Source organism: Aythya ferina, assembly GCF_964211825.1.
Source record: "Aythya ferina genome assembly, chromosome: Z".
In the NCBI taxonomy this organism is placed as follows: Eukaryota; Metazoa; Chordata; class Aves; order Anseriformes; family Anatidae; genus Aythya; species Aythya ferina.
Window position 1 is genome coordinate 44241019 of NC_140299.1, and position 16520 is coordinate 44257538.

Consider the following 16520-nt stretch of genomic DNA (forward strand, 5'->3'; position numbering starts at 1 on the left):
TGGGCCCCAGAACAAAGTCTTTCAGAAAATGGACATGTAAAACCTGAGGATTCTCAGAAATCAGCTGTGACTTCTTGCCATATTTCACACACATGCTGGAAGTACATAGGTTATAGCAATCTTGTCCTCTTTGGTTTGTTTCCGTTTAATTGCTTAGTAAGTAGAGCTCTATTCACACATGGCATTTAATTTTCTCGTAGCTTCTCCCTGACCAGCTGGTCCTGCTTCTGGAGTATCTCTTGGAGGAGAAGACATTATGTCCCAGAACACTACAGGGCTTAGAGAAAACGTACCAGCTCCGGGACCAAGATGCTGAGGTAAGGCACTAAAAAAATCTTGCCTAAAATAAGCCATTGCATTGTTGACTGGAAATAATAGCTGCCCACTTGAATCCAGGCTCGACCAAGTTGTTTTTTCCTTGTCTAAATCTAAAATTGCACACACTTAATTCCAGTGGTGTTGCAGCTCAAGATGTTGTCTGTAGGTTCATGCCTGGTGTGCCCTGCCAATAAGCACACAGAGTGAGAATCCACACAAAAGCCTTTCTAAGGCCACAAAGATGCCTTAATTGTCCAGCATTTGTGTGTATGTGTCGTGTAGGTGCAGGTGTGTTTGGATGCCATAGCAGGAGGAGAAAATACGGCATAGATGTCATACACTGTCAGATGCATACCCGAGGCAGCACATTCAGTAAAGTGTTGAAGTTCTCACTATGAGTGACTGTGCATTACAGCTCAAGTTTGTTTTAGTTCTGTGTGTTGCCTCCAAATGCAATCATATCTGCTCCAGTCTAAAGTTGAACTTCATTGTGGTTCACCCAAGTTGTTTCTCTCTGAGAGCTCCCAATTCTCACTGACAGTTTTGAAAAGTTTGCTTTCCAGAGAGACTACAGCATGTTCTGATTTGGGCCATGAAGTGTAAGCGGAAATCAGTTCTCTACAGATGCACGTAGTGTGTTAACAGTCACTGGGATTTTATAAAACACCGTACAAGTACCTTACCCATCACAGCCACACGTGAGGCTAGTATCCCTGCTCTAAAAAGCTTAACATCTTAGGGGGGCAAACCAATATATCCTTATTACCACATACAAAGCTGGTCATTTTGTAGAGTCACATAGGTGTCTCTGGCTGGGAGAGCTGTGACAATTGAAGCAGCAAAACTAGTTGCTTAAAAGCATCCTTGCAATGAATGTGTTTGCTTCAAGTACTCAGGAGGGAAGATAAAAACATAAAACCAATCATGAAAATAAAGGATGTGTAGGTTTTATACATTAAAAAAAAAAAAAAAAAAAGTTAGCTATTAAGGAGCATATAACCAAACTAATGTACAGTGAGGAAGCATGGTAAACTTAACATGACATTCAACTCCTGTTTAATTAAAAGCTACTGTGAAGTATGTGGAAAGTCAGTGTGCATGACCTACCCTGTTGTAATTGGAATTTTATGGGAATAATTGAAATTGAAGAAAAGGGCAAAGTCTCTCTTGTTACTCTTATGCTAAAATTGCTGAGCAGATACTTACAAACACCTAGAATTCCAAATACTAATAGAAAGATTGATTGAACAGAGGTCTAGCTTTTTCTTAGTGTAAAAAATAAATAAATAAATAAATAAAAGGCAGTCACTGTTTACTGCACCTTTTTACTTTTTCTATTGATAGGAATTTCCAAATGCTAGACTTGTTTTTAATTAGTACTTGAACCAACATTTCTATTTATAGGTATTAGAATATATTTTAATCACATATGAATACCAGGGAAATGTCAGGGGTTCTATAATGGGAAGAGAAATAAATAGAGAAGTACATCAAAGTAATAGCTGTGGTGTTGCTGCTTCATGCCAACGAATTGTGAACACAAGGCCACAAGTTTGGGTTTCTTAGGTTTTTCCTTTCCATCCACTTTCATGCTTGATTTCTTATTTGCAATGTCGTATAAAAGTACACAAGTGCTCTGTCAGAAATGTTTCTTTAAAGAAATATATAAATTATGGCCTGAGTCAAAGGAGCATAATCTCAATTTCATTTTACAAGGTGAAGCCAAGGGCTTAGCAGATCTTCAGAAGTACAACTAAGATAACATTACGATTAGCATTTTACTAGTCATTGGATCACAGACACCTACAGTCCTTTAAAGGGAATGTTAGCTTACACACCCTGCATACCTGAGGGAAGGACTATTCATGCCTCTGACTCCAGTATGTGCACAGGGGATTTTCCTTGTATAATGACCCAGGGACAAGGAACCATAGTCCAAGCTTCTAGCTGAGCTGCTCTTGTCTAAACTTGATTAGTGAAGACATTAATTAGTTATAGGGATCCTGTTGTGTTACTGTATTTCAAATGTTTTTAGTACCTGGACATCAGAAATGGATCATTAGAAATACAAGCATAAAAAAATTGCTTGCTGGCCAGTAGAAAAAACAGCCCTCCATGTCAGAGATTTTATTCGGGAATTCTTGTAAGTAAGGTTGTCAGTTGTGTTCCACCCCGCAACAGAAAGTGAAGAAGTAACTTTAGCTTTAATAACTAGTTTTCTTGTATTTGATGAGTAATGTTTATGCTCACATTAATCTTCTGGTAGCGATGATATGGACAGTAATATGTGAGAGTAGTTGTATACAAAGTATGTCAATTTGTATTTTAAACAAAGTCTTGTCATAAATATTGCATGTAAAATATTATCTGCACCATTGGGAGTTGGAAGGTTTTTCTGTAGGTATTATAGACAGCTAGAAGATTGTCTTACAGCATCAGAGGGGATATAAAGAATAGTCTCTACATGTAGAGCTGATTACTCTTGCAATATCAAGAATGTTCCAGGCTTGTTAATACTAAGAAGAAAAAAAATCAAGGGTTTGAATAATCTCACTTTGTCAAATAAGTGTGTTGGGAGGAGTAGAGAGGACTACTCTCTCTAAAAAAAACTGTTGCCTGGTAGAGATATCCCTTATGGGTGAGAATTGAGTAAACACAGAATATTCATTCCCCTTCCCTCTGCCGATTGTCAAAGGAGGGGAATGTTCTGTGCAAACACTCCGCTCTTGTAACACACGGCTACTGGAGTACCACACCGAAGCTAGAACCAGGAAAGTGCTGGGAAAGAGCTGCAGTGAGCTTGGTTGATGAGCAGTGAGGTACACGTGCATTAGGCTTGTTTTTCCTTTGAGTTATTTTACAGCTCGCTCATCTAGAGCTCTGTGTAGCCCAGTGATGAGATGCCCTTTCCTTGAATTTCATAAACGCTGCAAGAGAACTAATTTCTGGGGGTGTCTTTTTGTCCTGCACAAGTACTGCGTAGAACATCTTGGTTCCTGTTTCTTAAAGCTTTTTATATCTGTATTTCTGAAACGTCTTTATTTCAACTTCACAGTTCAACACTCTTATCCTAAGACTGCGTGCACCTGGCCATGTCTGCACTTGCACACAGTGGCATGCAGGTTTGGGCTCATTCAGTGAAGATTGCCAGCAGCAGTATTTGGTGTTCCTGACTGCTTGTTACTACTTGCATGTCCAGTCTTACCAATGTAAAGGCTACACCTCACCTCAGGAAGGAGAGGATAGTTTGCAGCAGGTTATCTGCCCTGTTCTGAGCTCTTTGTACCAGCCAGGAGAGGAGAGAGGTGTGAGTCAGCCTTTGCCTGGAATTTAATTGTTGAGCTCTCTTCAAGGAAAGCCCAAGATATATGCTTACTGGGATTTCCTCAGCAGCTCAACGTAGTCACTGCCCTCTCTCATGTGAGGTCTCTCACCACACATACATAGCTTCAGAGAAGAGAAGGAGGTAGAGAGCAGTAGAGTTTTCAAAGTTCAAAGGCATTTTTCCTTCACCTGTCAGTGTTCTGAGCCCATCAAGGCTCAGACCTTGTCAGACAAGTGGGTGGCAATTGCACAGAAGAAGGGTTGAGTCAGTTTTCTTTCTTTGTTCCCTTTTCTCTTGCTATGCTCCCTCATGCTACATACGTGGCCTGTATCTACATGGTGCTCTCCTGCAGCTCTGTGTGCAAGAGAAGCATTACAGAAGTTGGCTGCAGGGAGTCAAAAGTGACAAAGTCCAGCTGGAAGTTCAGCTGATTGAAGAGAGCTGGGATACCTTACAAAGCAACTACAGCTGCCATCAGACAGCGGAGCAGGATAAGCAAATTGAAGGCCAGTCAGAGTTTTTTTGCTTTTTTTTTTTCCTTTATTTTTTTCTTCCTGAGGTAGCCGTTTTGTTCACATAGTTAACTTGATATCTAGCTTCTGACAGAACGTAGATTGGGTTTACTTGGGAAGTGTCTGTTGTTAGTATTTAAGTCCTCTTAATTTTGGTGACACCTCTTTTGATACAAACTTTTCATGTTTGAGCATAGGCTGTTGAGGACTTCCGCTTAAAAAACTGGAATCAGTTAGTTACAAATGCCTAAAGACACCACTGACAGCTCTGGATAGCAATTGATGAGTCTGTTAATTAGCAACCACAGGATCACAGAGTGGTTGAGGCTGGAAGGGACCTCCGGTGGCCATCTGGTCCAGACCCCAGCTCAAGAAGGGGCACCTAGAGCAGACTGCTCAGGAGCATGTCGGGAAAAGCACTACAATTATTTCCATTATTTGTGTTCTAACATCTTCATTTGAAGGGGAAGAGGCCTATAACATGTGTACACCAGATTACAGGATGTGTAAACGGCCTACAGAACAGTAACAAAGATGTTAAGAAAAAGGTTGCTAATTACATGGGAGAAGGGCAGGGGATGTATGGACTCGATGGTCTTGAGGTCTCTTCCAACCTAGAAATTCTGTGATTCTGTGAAAATACAGAACGTAGATGAAGCAGAAAGATTTATCATGTATTTCCCAAGAACTTTCACCATAGAGTTAGTTTTCTTTCTTTCATACTGCAGGCATCACTTTCTTATAAATGTCTTGCCTGCGCAGCATATGGAAAGTTGCTTTGTTAGTTTTTCTTGTCTCAGCAAATTGGCTGAAATGCTCTTCACTTACATAATGCTTTCCCTGTATTCAGGATCATAATGTGGTATATTTGGGGGAGAGGAAAAGGGGAGAGGCTGTAACTGTTTTTGCAGAAAATGTGAGTAAAATGAGTTAAGATCATAATATCACAAGTCATGTGGGTGGCATAAAGCCATTCTCACACAACTACTTCATTGTGCCTGAGGTCTGCCTATGAGACCAAAGCTATAAAGCGGTGGCATCTTATTTCACTGACAGAAATCCATTCATGCTAATACAAACCATATAAGGTGCTTGGCGTCCTTAAAGTAGCAAGAGTTGGGTTTAGGACAAAATAACTTCTTTTCATTGATCTTTCCTAGCCTGTGAAACACTGGCAGGCACATAAGTACAAGTGAATTACAATGCAATATCTGTCTTGCTGCTCCCCATCTGGTAGTCACTGGATTAAGCTGAGCACGTTCCCGCACTGTACAACTCAGTGGTCCTGCAGGTTGTCACTGAGCATTGTTAGAAGGCACCCTCATGGAAGAAAGCTCTGTAGAATGCCATGTAAAATTGGATGGGAAAAGGGAGCTGGTCAGAGAAGGTCAGTCCATGTGAGACAGCGGAAAAGGCTCTTGGTGAGCTTTCCTTCCACGCCAAATGCACTTGGGGCAGGGGTTAAGGAGTGATCTCCAGCTTCTGAGTAAAATTTGCAGGTTGTTGCAAATACCTCCTTAGGCTTGGCAGTCCTTATAGACTAGGCCATAAGGCAATATGCAGGCATGTTTCAGAGAGTGTTGTTACAGCTGAACACTGTGATCCTTCCCCTTAACATATGTCAGTGTTAGTGTGAACCACCAGTTCACTACATGAGAAAGACAACAGCTTAAACAGGTGACCATTTTAAAGAACAAGAAAAAGACAAGTGAATACAATAATTTCTTGTTTCTGCAGAAGTAGAAATAGTTTCTGCACATAGTTTATGCAGACGGTTTCTCACATGTAAACATACAGCTCGTTATTCAGTTTCAGCTCAAGTCAGGAGGAGATACCTTATTGTGTACATGAGAGCGTGTTTTATAGAATCTACAAAGCTGCTGTGAAAATTTATCACTGATGCAAAATAAATTTCGTCTGCCTTTTTCTTTCTTCCTTCTTCAGAGTGCTATTAAGAGCTTATCTAGATAGATAAGATTACATTGAAGAATGTTTTATTTTCACTTACCAGTTCAGTATATAGGAATTAGGAACTTAGTAAAAGCCCCATAGAACAGTCAGCCTGTCTGCCAGATTTGTTTCTGAAATAAATTAGATTTGAGGCTTTCACACCAAGCTGTTTCTGAGGAGGTATGTTCATTAAATAGAAGAGAAAGAAGAAATATGAGTTTTTATGAAGTGAGATCTCTGTACTAGTCAAATCTGCTGCTATTCACACTCATCATCACATAAATATTAAATTTTACACTGCTCTTCTCCTCATACTTTTCCTGGCAAATACCTAGCAAAGACTTTCTTAATGGTCATTGGAAAACTTTCCCATTTTTACTAGTAAACAGAATAAGGTCAGAGTACAGTAGGCTATCCTCATCTCAAAGCAAATGCATTGACTGAAGCAGCAGCCACTTGTCAGAAAGTCCTCTGTGGTCCCTATTGTTTTCCATCTTCATCCTGTTACAGTTCTTACTTATGTTGCATCTAAGTGCAGTTTGCAGACTCTTCAGACAGGTAGTATTGGTATTTTTCTCTCTTCCTTCTCTCTCTCTCTCTCTCTCTCTCTCTCTCTCTTCCTCCCCTCTTTTTCTTTCCAGTTAAAAAGCAGCTTCTAGGCCATGGTACTTGCTTTCCAAAGGTGAGTCCCAAAATGCAGTGTGAGACCAAAACAATTGGAACAGAATGAAGAAAAAAACGTTTCCAGTAACAACAGGGGGAGTTGTCCCCTGGGGCTGACACTGGTTTGTGTGCCTGTCATAATGGAGCGGATGTGTTGGGATTAATTTGTAAGACTGATCAAAGGATAGTCTCAAATTGCCATGATTGGGGTTAGTTTTGATGCTACATGTAAAGTACGGGGACTTTTCAAACCACTTGAGAAGAACCGAAAACCCCTCAATCAGCATTAGGTCTCTGAAGGGCACAGTCAGAACACAAGATTTATGGAACACTCAAAATAGCTTTTTACCAGTCAGCACTCCTTATCCCTAGCCCTCCAGGAGCCAGCAGCAGCACGCCTCTTCCAAGTGATCTCACTTGCTGCTGGGTGGCATTCGCAGGAGTTTCCAAGCCTCTGTCTTGTGCTGGTGCAGTTCACTTATCCTCCCTTATTTTTCTAGCTGGTTTTAGCACTTAATTTCATCCTCATCAGGCGACCCAACAACTTTTTGATACTCGATGGTAGGAAGGAACCATGTACTTAATGTTATTTATTACTACTGCTGCTACCACCACTAATTCTACTGCTATTTATGCAAAGAATCTGCAGAGGGAGGGATTGGAAATAGTTCTTGCTTTTTCTGTATCCTGGAAAGGAGGATCTTGTGGTGGAGGCCTCTGGACTTCTGAAGTCAATCTCAAAGGTGTTCTGAATTGGGTACAACTGCTTTATTTGAAATGTTATACAGTATTTCTGTGTAGGGCGATATAAGCCTAGCACTGTAATATGAACCTTGTCCTGAAATTTAAAAGGTTGTGTATGTATGTTAGCTGCCAGGATGTTGAGGAGGATGCACTTATAAAAAGAAAAAAAAAATAAATAAAATAAACAAAAAAACTAACAACACCTCTTAGCTATCAGTAGTAGTTTTCCCCAGTTGTTTCATTATGAAGCTGTAGACATATTTGTGCTTGTATGTTGCATTTTGCAACTGTGAACAAGATACTTCATATTTAAAAATAAACTGATTTTGATCCTACATCCAAACAGTTCATCTAGTACTTCTGCCTGCATAAAGGTTGACTGCAAATGCAGATAACCCCTGGCAGAGACAACAGAGCAGGAAAAGAAACACGGCACGCCATAAGCTTGCAAGGTCTATATAGCACAAGAAACGGGGCAGTTTGAAATTGCTAACCCTGGCTGGTTCTGGCATCCCTACCTTAGCCACACAGATCTGGTCACACTGCTGAGTCACTGACTTAAATATATTTGTGTGAGTAAAATCCTGCTGTCCTCTTTTCAACTCTGTGCAATTTAAATGCCTTTGGGGTTGCAGGGTCCTGGAGGGGCGTCCTGCTGCATTCCAGGTGGGGTAAGCATTGCCCTGGGCAGCAAGGGTGATTGTGTTCTTGGGAACTGAGAGGAGAGAGGATGACTTAAAAATCTAAAACACAGAGTAGAGTCTGTGTTCCCATTTCAGCAGCATGTTTTTTCTGAGCATATGCAATCAACATATATTTCTCTTGAGAGTATTTTCTGGGATGTGGGAGAGGGATGAGTATGAGTGATGTGAAAGGTCTTTAGTGTCAAAACCTCATGTTTAATTGTTTTGAAAATTAGAACCAAAGTTTTAAACTATGCAAAACTGGAAGGATGTGAGCACAGGGTGGATGGGTTGGCTGTGGCCGAAGCTATGGAGAAACCAGGCGGCCACATTATTCACTGCCTGGAATTTGTGCTTCATTCGCACATGCAGCTCCAGATCCTGTCTGTGACAGTCATCTTGCCTGGAAATGACAAATGTTTGGACCACAGTCGCTGTGGAGACCAAAGATAAAAGGAAGGCACTGTTTTTTTTTGCCTCTAGATATGAGAGGGAGGAGGCAGAAGTAGAGGAGAGAGGGGCACAAGCTGAGGGTGCAGCTTGCTGTTGTGCTGATGCTTGCAGCAGCGTTGCCTTTTGCTGAACGGGAGTTACGACTCAGTTATAATTGGTAACAGAAGGTTCTTGTGCTCAACATCAAACTCTGCAGGGCTGGGGTTCTGCTTCAGATGTATGAGTGTTTATGTGCTTTTTCCCACTACAACATTTGGTTTTATAAGCCCAGCATGCTTTTATTTGCATTTATAAATAGCTTGTGTTGAAATATATATGCAAACACTGTACGGGTAGGAACTCTAGACGTATTGGGTTTGGAAACGGGGGTGATGGGCAGTATTTGAACCACTTGTGATCTTGATGCAGAAACAAAATCATGGTGATACCACAGGTATTACAGCCACTATTGTTGCTAAGCATTTTGGTCAAGGAGTCAGAGGGAATTTGGATGGGGTTTGTGCATCAGACAGAGAGGCAGTTGTGGTCTTACATTTTGGGTGAGGGGCCAGTTTGGACATACACGTGTGCCCAATCCTGTCTCACCTCCCTGACAGACCTTGTCCCTGCGGCCTTTTGTGGCCTGAGGCTGGGACCTGCCCTTCCTTCCCTCTCCTCCAAGGCCCATACCCTGTACCTCAGGGTACTGTGCTGCTGTCCCCACCACCACACATGGGGCTGGTGCTGCAGGTGGTGGTGTGGAGGCCTGCCATGGGGCAGGGCATCCCCAGCACCAAGGGCGCAGGGCAGTTTTGGAGGGCAGAGCTCCTTTGTTCTGCAGCGGGGCAGAAGGCAGCCTGAAAGCAAGCAGCACCACAGCAAAGCCCAGCTCGACACACATCTCTGGTGGAGTAGTTAAAGAGGCAGCTGATGACATCGCTTCTGCCATCTCCCATCTTGCTGCAAGCTGTGAAACGCGCTAACAGTACAGCCTGCTGAACATGCAAGGCTAAAAAAAGGCAGGGGCAAGGGGAAGCACGTGGTTCCAGTGTAAGTAGTGTATTTATGTTTTTAATTAAGGCTTATTTTTAAAAACCTTTGTTTTTCAAACTAAATGGTTTCACATGCTGTGTTAAACACATCCTTACCTCACATGGCATTACGATATAGGAGCTACTCTTCCTAGAAGAGAGATCATGGCAGCCTAAATGGAAACGCAGTGGAAAAGCCTTCAGGCGCAGTGGGGATGAGCTCTTCTAGCAGGCGCTGTGAATGCTAACTTGGTGCTCGTGCACGCTGTTTTTCCCTTTTCCTCATATAACCTCACTATAGATTGTTGTCCTATCATCACGTTATTGGCCCACAGTAGAAGGAGAAGGAAGACTTGAGGCCAGCTACTGTTGTGTTTGAGCCGTCTCCTAAATGGGAGAGAGGAGAAGCAGGCGGAGGAGCGCATGGGATGTCAGCATTGTGTCTTACCATGGTTACTGGTTCATGACAAGCGCTTTGACACCAGGAGAGAGGCACAGCCGGAGCCACCTTTTAAGAAGGATTAGACATGGCTGCTTAATTTCTCACATTTTCTGCCTTCTTTTGGAAAACTTCTACGAACACAGATGTCATTGATCACAGATGTGGCCCACATAGGGAGAAGAGTGGTCTCTAATTGGGAGCTCTTTTTTTGTGAACTGGAGATGGGGTAGAAAAGGGTATTTGTTTTTTTCTAAACAAGCTCTTGGCATGCACTTCATAGAGCCTTGTCCTGGGATGCAACTCCCCAGTCAGTATGCCTTTCTGATCAGAGAAAGCAGCAGCGATGTCCTCCGCTCTGCTTGGGCATTCCTAAGCAGCGTGTTTTGTGATTCCTAGGCTTCCGTATGTTTATGTGGGAAAGAGTTCCTGCGCTGGTTGTGGATTAGCATATGTTTTATTTGGAAGCAGGATCGTGTGTTAGCAGCGTGGGGGACTCAGACAAGCGGGACCTGCCTGATTGCTCTTCAGCAAGGCCTAGGGACTGCAGTAAGTTCGGGAAAGTCACTGGGATTTGTCACAGAGGAGTGGTTCGGTATCCCGCAGTTGGACGGAAGGTGAAGGGACAGGAAGGAAATGTGTGCCCATAAATCAGATTTGTAAAGGGGAGAAGTTTCAAGCCCACGCCTGTTGGTAGCTAAGGCTTGCAGCAGCTGTGGGAACACACTGCGTGGCTTTCGGGTGTGCTGGGGCAGTGACAGCTCCAAATGCTGCCAGTTGTCCCATGGCCTGCAATTGGCCAGAATGCAGAACTTGTTGCCTTTTTTATTTTCTTTCTTTTCTTTCTTTTCTTTTTTTGTTTAAAAAAAAAAAAAAAAAAAAAAGCTAGATCATACAGCCCTTTCTTCTCCCATATTAAATGGAGGCAGTTACTGCATGAAGCTCCACCCAGAGCCTCTGTCAGTGCTGCTGCAAGAGCTAAGGAGAGGCAGGACTTGGAGTGCTTCTCCCCTGTCACACGAACACCCGTCATAGCATGCAATTGCTTCATTTATGCAGAAACAACAATCAGAAGGAGCAAAATGAACTAAGGAAGTATGATATTGTTACTAATGTTACCAAAATCTAGTTTGGTATTCTGTTAAAACTATGTTTTAAATAAGTTTTTTTACAGCCAGTTCATTACTTCAGGTTTTACAGTATTTTGACCTCTACATAGTTCTTAAAATGACAAGTATCTCCTGACAAACATCATTTTGATTAGCTCAGCCCTTCATTAGCTTAAGGTTTCCTGAATGACCATGTTCCTGTATGCTGGGCTGCACATGGGCTAAAATACTTGTGCTGGGGGACAGAAAGAGGAATAGGATGTTGTCCAAGGTGGCAGTAATGGTCCTGGAGCTACCTGTGCAATCGCTGTCCAATGCAAAGTGTGGTGGGGATCCCTGAATTGATCAGGCCTGGGTCCTGCCAGCCCTGCTCCCCCTGAACATGGATTCTTCCCAGCACATGGATTGAAAAGCAGCACAAGTAAGGCTAGCAAGAGCCACGTTAACATTTAAGTTGTTACCATAGTTTTGCCCACAGTGCTGGAAAATGATGTGTTTAGTACTGGGAGAGCACATTACAGTACACAGCATTAAGTCTTGGCGCTATGAGGGTCTCAGGAAAAAGGTTTGCTGTCAAAGATGCCTGCTGCAGTGGTTCTCTATCTGGCCTTGGTTTCCTTGGCCCTGCAGTGTTGTCAGAAGGAGTATTACCATTTACTGCCTGAGAAGTAATTACGCAATGAAGACTACCAAATTTTTTGGACCTGATTTAAGCTGTTAGGCAGCTTCTTTGCTCAGATTCTTCCTGACAAACCCTTGGCATATACAGTAATCCCAATTACAGACCTCTTGTCAGAGTGATGAATCTGTTCTGCTTGCATTCAGTAGGTTTTTGGCTATTGAGTACATTTTTTCTAGATTGCCAATCTGATACTGTGTCAGCACAGTTGTAACACACATGGCTGTTTCGTTGCTCCTTTCGAGCTCATTGAGCATCCCCGATCATCTTACTTGGTAAATGTTCGTGAAACCAAATTTACATGCTAAAGCGTGCTTATACTGTGGTTTAGAGCATAGGAATGCTCATGTGAAAAGCAGATTATATAGAATGAAAAGTCACTGATGCAACCTGGCTGGTGTGTTAAAGAGTAACTATTTCAGCTGTTCTTAAATGTTTGCTGTTGCAAAGGCAGCGGGGAAAAAAAAAGTCATTAAAGCCACTTTGCCACAATAACATTGTAAAATTTGCAGTTTTTAAACTGTAATTTGTCCATGTTAGCCAACTGTAAAAGACTTTTTAGTCCAAATATTGCCCAGTAACATGTGGCATTGTTCCTTAATTGTCTGAAAATGATCTAATATTTAAATCCAAGTTGTGTGTGTATAGAAAGAGACTGGAGATAAATACTTTCAGATAGAACAGAACAGTTTTCTGGTGCTCTGGAGATACCAGCTTCCTTTTTGTTAATTAAAACTAATCTATAGTAGGAAGGCATCATTATTTGAAAAAGTTTCATTGTCTTTTTCTTCTCCAGATTAGACTGGAGTCTGGCAACTGAGATCTGTTTAACATTTGTGATTCTGGTTGTTCAAATACTTTTTTTTTTTTTTTTTTCAATCAAGTCTGAACTCACGCTTTATAAAGATCACAAATGCCTCCTACCTTTAATAAAGATTCCGTTTTGGTGTTCAATAGCTCTTAATGTATTTCACATTAGCCTGTTTCCTAGGATCTCTAAGTAAGTTGCTTTTGTTCTGTGATTTAGATTTGTTGTCTCATGGCGCCTGTTAAATTGGATCCAGCTATTAGCAAAATGTACTCATTTTCCCTGAAGCTAGTCTCTCATTCTGCAGACCAAAAGCTTAATATAAAACCCTCCTCTCCTCCTTTCGTCTTCTCCGTAAAATATTTATTTTGCTTGCATACATATTATTGAGAACTTTAACAAGCTAGATTACTACAATAGAACATACGGAGCTTTCTGTGAGGGTGTTTGTTTTAGGCTTCCTTGATTGTTTGTATGAGGCACAGGAGAATAAAACAGATTAGGCAAAGTAATTAATCACATGGGTCAGAAAAGAAAAAAATATATAATTTAAGACCTGTTTAAAATAGTTTAAAATTACAGTTTCTCAGATTTGGTTATTAGTAGCTTTTCTTTTGGAAGTCGAGGCATGTGTTTGATGCCTGATAGGAGTATACTCCATCGTCCTCAAGCAGCATTTACCAAAATATCATGGCCCAGATTGTTAAAATGAAAGGACTGTCTTAGAGCTGGATATTAATATATATTAATATAATTTATTATGTAATTTATGTAAGACTTAGTTCAGTTGAAGTCTTCTCATGTAGCAATTTACTTTCTGAAAATAGACCAGGGTGGTGTCACTTTGTTTTCTAAACATTTCCCATTTCACTGTCAAAATGCAGGTGATGTTTGAGTTCTTCATAATGTTGTGCACTGATGTGTATTCTTCCAGAAGTCAAATTAAAAGATAAAGTGAGAACACTTAAGTTCTTTGTATAAGCTTCTAAACTGGAGATTGTGTACTTTGTAACAGTAGCAGCCCTTCAAGATACTTCACCTAGATGTTAGCCAACACATAGATCTTGATGCGGCTGGTATTTGTGGAAACCTATCAGTGGTTTTCAATCATCACACCTGCGCAAGTGGTTGTCTGGGTGTCTTCCTGCCGCTGAGGTGTGGCTCAGAAATGCACTGCTCGGATGTGTGGTGTCTTGCAAACCTCAAAGAAAAGCGATCCCTGTTTAACTCGAGAAGGTGGTTGCTCAAATATCAGCATCAGTGGTGAAAGCTGGATGGGAGGAAAGAGATGAGGAGTGGGTCAGGTACTGGAGGTGCCACAAAAGGCCCCTGCCACCTCTACTCTTGCCTGGGAGGGCTCATCAGTCTGAGGCTGGGAAAACCAGCGGCATTTCCAGCATTGGCACGTATGTCCTGCAGCTGCTGGACCTGCAAGAGGGTGGGCGGGCGGCTGCAGGTGCGTGCTTTCTGCCAGCAGCAGGGGGAAGGATGGCTGCAAATTGCTTTTTGGGGCTGTCTGGTGCCGAGGAGCCAGCCAAAGGGACATACGGCGTGCATCTCTGCACCATGCAGGAGAGCACTGGGAAGTGTGCAGAGGGGGGACTTGGAGGAGATTAATGAATTCTTATTTTCACTACTGAGTATTTGCTCCTGGGAGGAAAAGGAAAAGCCAAGAAGAGCGTACACAGGATGCGGTTCGGTTAGCTTGGTCCTACAACAAGCTACTTAGCTTTCAACATTGCCTTTTGATAGGGGTTTGTTAGAGGGCCTGGTTGCATGACACATGCATTACGCTGCAGAGCTGCGGGGCTTCTTGTGCTCTGAGCGCTGGAAGAGACACTGGGAACCAAACTTATTTTTTTTTTTATGTCTTCCTCTTATATGAATAAAGTTCTCAGCTGTGCGGTATTAGCCTAGGGCTTGGATTGTACCAGAAAAAAAAAAAAAGTGGCGGCCTGCGCACCGTACAGGCCTCGCGAGACATCAGCCAGGCCGTGCCTGCTCAGGCCACCCTTGAGGCTTTGGTGGCAGGGCCGAGCAGGTCACACTGAGCCCCTGCCACATGCTGGGACAGTCTCAGTGCCCACAGCTGCCCTGCAGGTTGCCAGGAAGCTGGGGTCTGGCTGCCCCCACAGCTGGGTTTTATGGCTGCCTCGGCAGCGGCTGGTTCTCCTGCAGCTCGCCACGCCGTGACGGCATTCGGGGCTTTTTGGGAAGCAGGAGGCAAACGTGTAATCTGAGGATAACAGACACGCTGCTCCTGCCCCAGCTGGAGTGCCTCCAGCACTTCAGGTCTGGGAATGTGCCAGGGTTTGTAATGACCCTGAGAAAGAAAGAAAGAGAAAAGAGAGAGAAAGAAAAGTGTGCGCTGTACTAAACCTCACTCAACAAATCAATGCTTCTCTTTCAAACTCTTTGAGAGGAGGTGTACTGCCAGGAGTGGGAACCCTGTGGAGGAAGGGGCGATTAAGGAAAGGATACAGCTTAATTGTTCTTTGTTTTGCAAAACAGTGGGAATTCAGATAACCAGGCAATGACAAAAACGTAAGGCAGACGTGCATTACGTTAGTATGTGAGTGAGCAGAAGCATGTGAGTACATCCACACCGATAACTCCTGCTCTGTTCTCCGTGCAGGTGTTATGGTAACAATCACAAAAGGGAGTGTTTGCACTCTGCAAACCAGGTGCCGGGGTTGCTATTGAAAGTACTTAGAAATTTCGGCACCCAAGGGCCTCTGACTATCTCCTGTAGGATTCTGTAATTATTAATGCTTTAATAATTACATGTGGGGAAAAAACAGCTTCACCAGGAGGTATGAAGAGAGCCCTATCTCAGAAGACTTCGTAATTTGTTTGTTGGACGTTCTCACGTGCTGGGCCACAAGGCATAGAAGCGCAATGATCACAGCAGAACACTGCAGTCCCTGTCTCTCCTCCTTGCCTATTCCATATGTGCCAAGAATACATACAGAAAATTTTATTTCTTCTTAAATAGTTGACATCAGGTGCTGCATAGGTAGGATAAAGTGGTTCCAATGAAGATAGACAAGCTTTTCAATGTTTCCTGTTCTGCTTGGCTAACTCAAGCTGCAGATGAGAGAAGGATATGCTTAATTTTTGAGACTAAATTTCTAAGGCTTGTTCCAGGCAGGGAGCTGTTTGGTGCTATGAAAAATGTCCTGTAAGGGAGCTGGCTTGCCTGGGATGATTTACTGGTGATGCGTTTAGTGTCTCCAGGGAAAAGCAGCAGCTGGGTAGGGTTTTAAAGGCCCATATTATAGATGTGTGGGCATCTATGACAAAACGAGTTGAAGCTTGGAACACCATTTGCTTTTGTGGATTTAGCGCTGGTTCCCCATGCAGGAGTCTTAACAGCTGTTGTTTAGTCAGCAAAAACCTTTCAGAGACAACTTTTATCCCCCACCACGCATTACACTTTAACTCTGCAGTGTCTTAGAAGCTGTGAGTGCAAATTCCCTTCAGCCACAACTTCACGCAGCGTTTTATTTAATTCAGAAGCTGTGTTCAAACTGTGTCATGTAACAGGTAAGCTGGGAGGAGATTCCAGCTACCCAAAAGGACTCTTCCAGGACCTCTGAGTATTTATTACTTCTTAATCATGTTAATGGGGTTATTATCTAATCACATATGACTGTAAAACTTTCTTGAGACATAAAGTTAGTAAGGATTAGGATGACATGGAAAGTATGTCCAAATACCTTATTTTCCAAAGCAATAAGATATTTAAGTTCAATTCTTTTTCTTCATTCCTGGCTTCCACTCTCAATGTTATTGGTAAATCTGTCATTCAGAAAAAGGCTCATTCA

The 16520-nt window shown here is 42.5% G+C and overlaps 1 protein-coding gene across 8 annotated transcripts in view; it reads left to right on the forward strand.

Moving 5' to 3' along the window:
- AOPEP (aminopeptidase O (putative)) overlaps nucleotides 1–16520 on the forward strand; it is a 199148-nt gene that overhangs the window by 174723 nt on the left and 7905 nt on the right. For all 8 annotated transcript variants that reach the window (XR_014687343.1, XM_084504751.1, XM_084504750.1 and 5 more), the window contains one exon: nucleotides 201–317. Coding sequence is in view for 7 of the 8 variants with exons in the window: in XM_084504751.1 (XP_084360877.1) it covers nucleotides 201–317 (117 nt within the window). In the remaining variant the exon portion in view is untranslated. The remainder of the gene's footprint in view (nucleotides 1–200; nucleotides 318–16520) is intronic.